The sequence below is a fragment of the Bactrocera tryoni genome, chromosome 5, assembly GCF_016617805.1.
Source record: "Bactrocera tryoni isolate S06 chromosome 5, CSIRO_BtryS06_freeze2, whole genome shotgun sequence".
NCBI lineage: Eukaryota > Metazoa > Arthropoda > Insecta > Diptera > Tephritidae > Bactrocera > Bactrocera tryoni.
This window is the reverse complement of record NC_052503.1, coordinates 15,378,135-15,382,835: the sequence shown is the minus strand read 5'-3', so window position 1 is coordinate 15,382,835 and position 4,701 is coordinate 15,378,135. Positions and strand designations below refer to the sequence as shown.

General features: G+C 37.4%; 1 protein-coding gene across 1 annotated transcript; it reads left to right on the top strand.

Annotated features, from left to right (window-relative positions):
- Nucleotides 1–1,246: 1,246 nt before the first annotated feature.
- On the top strand, nucleotides 1,247–2,037 carry LOC120778950. Its single transcript, XM_040111019.1, has 3 exons — nucleotides 1,247–1,562; nucleotides 1,648–1,800; nucleotides 1,858–2,037. The coding sequence occupies exons 1-3, from the start codon at nucleotides 1,337–1,339 to the stop codon at nucleotides 1,896–1,898; spliced, it is 420 nt and encodes a 139-aa protein (XP_039966953.1). The 5' UTR covers nucleotides 1,247–1,336; the 3' UTR covers nucleotides 1,899–2,037.
- Nucleotides 2,038–4,701: the final 2,664 nt, after the last annotated feature.

The following is a 4,701-nucleotide window of genomic DNA, read 5'->3' as shown; positions in this document are numbered from 1 at the left end:
CGCTGAATATCGTGGCAAAAGTGAGCCAAAGCCGAAAAGGCTTCGTCAAAGCAAGTCAAAAATCAAGGTTATGTTGACAGTTTTCTTCGATTATCGAAGTGTGGTGCACTCCGAATTCCTTCCGATCGTCCAAATTGTCAACAAGGAATACTATTTGAGTTTACGCCTCGTTTGCGCAAAGCTACTCTTAAAAGAGGCCAGAATTATGGGCCGACAACTCTTTGCGTTTGTACAGTCGCATACTGCATTGATTCTTCTTCTTCAAATTTTCAATCAATATTGTGAAGCAACCACCGTGTTCGCCTGATTTAGCTCCGTGTGACTTCTGGCTATACCACAAACTCAAACGACCACTCCACGGGCACCGTTTTGAGTCAATCGAGGACATTAAACTTGAATCGCTAGGAGCTATTCTGGAAATTTACTTTAAAAACTGTTTCGAGGATGAGCCAATGGGGATTACTTTGAGGGGGACGACATAGATTTTGCAGAATCTATTAAGAATTTTAATTTTTTTTAATTCCCAATAATCGAAGTTTTTTTAGGCTGTCACACTGGGTGGCTAGCCTCAGGGAAACTATCTGAATTTTTAACTTTTGACCAGTTAATTTTTCCAAGGGCGTACTGTAGAGACTACTAGTACATATTTATCAGAGTATTGCATTCTTCTTTGTATGATTATGAACATCTGTTAAATACAAATAATATAGGGGTATCCAAGTATATATCGCGTAGCTTTATTGTTATTCGGTTACAATAAATACTTTTAATTAATAAAAAATTGCTGATTGTGCCGGTGATTTTTTAAATTTCATGTGAAAATTAATCAACAATAGTTTTACAAAATCACATAAGTCGCGAATGTAGTTTATGTAAATTTAAACGCTGCATATGTTGGTGTCACGCAGGGGAAATAAGTAAGCTTTACAGTAAGGTTGTCAATAAAATTTCGAACAGCTCAATTATGAGTACTTTTTACAAAAACTTTTAACAAATTTGTTTTCCAGGAGAAGAACTATTTCTCAAAAACTACTATATGAGAGTTTGGCACTTCTGCTAATTAGACTCGGAAACGCTTGCACGTTCAGCTACAAACTTTGTCGGCCCCTCTGTGCTTTGGTTTTTCCATAAACAAGTGCGCGTATATAAATACAAAAACAATAGTACAATAATAAATTTTAAATACAGATAATTGCGAATGATGAAAACAAATATAACAGTGCCAACGAAAACTAAAATGCACAACAGAAACAGAACGCTAGCCGGCAAGAGCAGACTTGCCTATAAGTGAATAAATTAAATAGAATTTGAAAAAAAATAATAATTTACCTTAAAAATGTGCAAGCGTGGCTTCGAACAATTTGTCCTTAATTGTGGACTAACGCTATTGTTGGTGGGTTGTATTTTAGCCGCTGCACCTGAGCGACGCTGTCCGATAGCGTACAGGTGTGCAGATGTTGAGGAAGTCGTCTGGTCCACGGATGGCAGCAAGTGTTTTGTGTGGCGAAATGGCTGTCACTTGAAAAATGAAAATTGTCAGCGTCTAAATAGTAGACGAGAAGGTTAGAGCGATCTTTAAAGCACCGTTGTAACTAAATAAGTTTTAAATTATAACTTACCTTTATTTAATTATTTCGTCTTCGACAGAGTTACGAGAAGTCACCAAAGAAGAGTGTCAGGAAAAGTGTATTGACGCCTGCGTAGAGATTTATAGCCCCGTTTGTGCTGAATATAACGGTGTCAGACGCACCTTTTCGCATAGTTGCGCTTTGGAAGCCCATATTTGTCGCTCTGGAAAAAGTAAGTGTTGCCATATTATATTTGATTTGTTTATTTATTTGTATTTTCCCCTTACAGCGTACAGTCTGTTTGGCCACGCAGAGTGTGATACAAATTAGTTGGTAACTCTCCAATCTTGTAAGTTTCATGAGCTTGCCTTTAATGACAACAATAATAATATTTGTATGTATATTTGTATATATTTTTATGTATTGAATTTCATCAAATTATTAAAACGGAGCTTTTGTTTCATAAGTAGTTAGAACAAGAAAAAAGTTAACTTCGGCTAACCCCAAGCTACAGCGTCTACCAATGAGGATGACGTGATTTTATCATTTATCTTCCCCATTTATCGTTTAATGACTTTGTCAGAAACAAAATTGTCACTATTGTGTTGAGTGATCATCATGTGGTTCAAGAAGCCCAATTGCAGTCCCAAAAAAATTTAGTTTGATGCAGATTCTGGGCCTTATTTCCTTTGAAATAAGGCAGAAAATTCTGTAACCATCAATATCAAGCATTATAACATGATATTGACCGACTTTTTCCTCGCAATTTGATAGAATTTACAACGATGGTGATCTCTACTTCCAGCGAGGCCGTGGTCCGCATCATGCTTCACGTCTAAACATGTTTGCATTACGTGCAAAGTTTGGCGACTCGTTAATTTCAAGAAAAAGCGCAATCAAATGGCCGTCAAGATTATCATGCGATTTAAAGCCTCTAGATTATTTTCTCTAGAGGAATGTTAATCAGGTTAGGTTAGGTAAGGATAAACTGGTAGGTCAATAGACCAGTTTAGTCCTTTGCAATACCAGATGGAGTTCAATTTCTAAGTCCAAGAGTCATCGTTTAGAACGCCTGCGCTTGACGCTAATTTTAACAGACTTTGCGGCCTCACTGTCGATACCTCCTCCGGTGTATCATACTGTGGAGACTCCAGACGCTTACAGCGTAGTCTTGCCAATCCTGGACAAGTACACAAAAGATGCTTCATTGTTTCCCTGGTGCCATGCACTAGACATTTTCTGCAGTCTTTTCGATCTGTCAGCCCCATCTTGCGGGCGTGTGTCGCCACCAGACAGTGACCAGTCAGTATTCCCATCATCATCCTACATCAATGTTAATCAAAAGTTCACGCCAATCAATCAGCAACGCTCGTGGCGCTCGAAGACAGCATTTAGCGGACTACAACCACTGGATCATCGAAAATTGCCTTAAACGGGTGGAAATATGCAAACGGAGCCCTTGTGCCCATTTGGCCGACAATTTATTAAAATCATGAATGACATAAAATTATCTGCATAAACAAACGAAGTCATTTTAACCAAATTTGAGTAATTTATTTCATGTTAACGACGAGATGTTCTTGTTGGTAGACCCATTAGCTATGTACGATCATTTGCTTCGAGTGGAGATTTTATTTTAATTATACCCTGAATATCCTGATATAATATATTAAGTTTGCCACGAATTTTGTAAAACACAGAAGGAAACGTCGGAGATCCTATCGGACGGTTTTACCAAATATGACGTAATTTGATTATAGTAAGTACTTCTGCGGGAAGTCTTTCCTCATTACATTAATATCAAAAAATCCTCATCCGACGGTTATCGTATTTTGGAGGAAGATTGTGGTGAACATGCTCTAGCTAAGTCATTTACACGATTTAAAAGTGGTGGTTTTGGCTTGTCAGACGAAGTACGTTCCGGAAGACTTTGAAAATGAGAGTTTGAAAATGGGAAACTGGAAGCACCACTCAACAAAGATTATTGTCAAGCGAAAGAAGAGTTCGCGGAATATTTGGCAGTCACTCAAGCAGCCATTTTCAAAACATTTACTATTTGAACTCTATAAAATGAAGACGAAAAATGTCTCGATTCATTACGACAACCCTGAATCGAGAAATCACTTGTAAGACTTAGCAAACCAACCAACTCAACGACAAAGCCAATCCGACAAAACCGACAAATTCATGATGCCAAGGTATTGCTCAGTATTTGGTAGAATCACCAGGTGAAAACATTATTAATAGGAAACGCTGCCGCCAACAATTCCTCAAATTGAAGCGAGCGATCATCAAATTTAAGACTAAACATGAGGCAATACTTTTCCATCGTGACAGCACTCGGCGTCATGCTGCAAGACCGATTAAAAACTATTTGGGAAGCAGGGGCTGGGAAGTTTTGCCTCGCTCTCCTTTTTGTTCTGATAATTCCTTCGCTGGTATATGGCTCACATCATCACAGGGGGTATTAAAATTGGCTTATTTCATTCTGCTGCCTAGCCGGAGCAATTCCTTTGTGATGTAATCTGCAAATGGCCAGAAAGATGGGAAATTTGTATGGCTTCATATTCGCAATACTTTGAATGATACTATTGTGCATGAATATAGTTTCAGACCTAATACTTGTAAATTTGTTTAGGGTTGCCAAAAGACGAATATATTCAAAATAAATAAGCAGTAAAAAATAGATGTGCTTCATATGGTGAGGAAAACAAGTTTATGTTATTATTTATTCTTTAAAATTGTAGTCATTTTGAAGTTAATTAAACCAGTTATGTAGTATAAATAAAAGGGTTGCCAACTATCTAAATCTCAAACATAGTATAACTATGCGGTTTTACACTTTTATTTTATTATATACCCGTATGTAAATGCCTTTTCAGATGGTTTTAATACAGAGCAGTTACAAATAGGGTTGCCACCCTACTTTCTCCAAACTGTTATTATTATAATCTAAAATAATATTATAACCAGTGGCAACTGTATAATATTTACATATACATACATATGCACTATATACATATATGCACACATACTGGTCCATATCATATTCACCGTCCGTTAAAAATCACGCACCAGATGTTCAACCGATCTGTGATCGGCAATCACTGGACCGCATACCAGCGCGACTTAA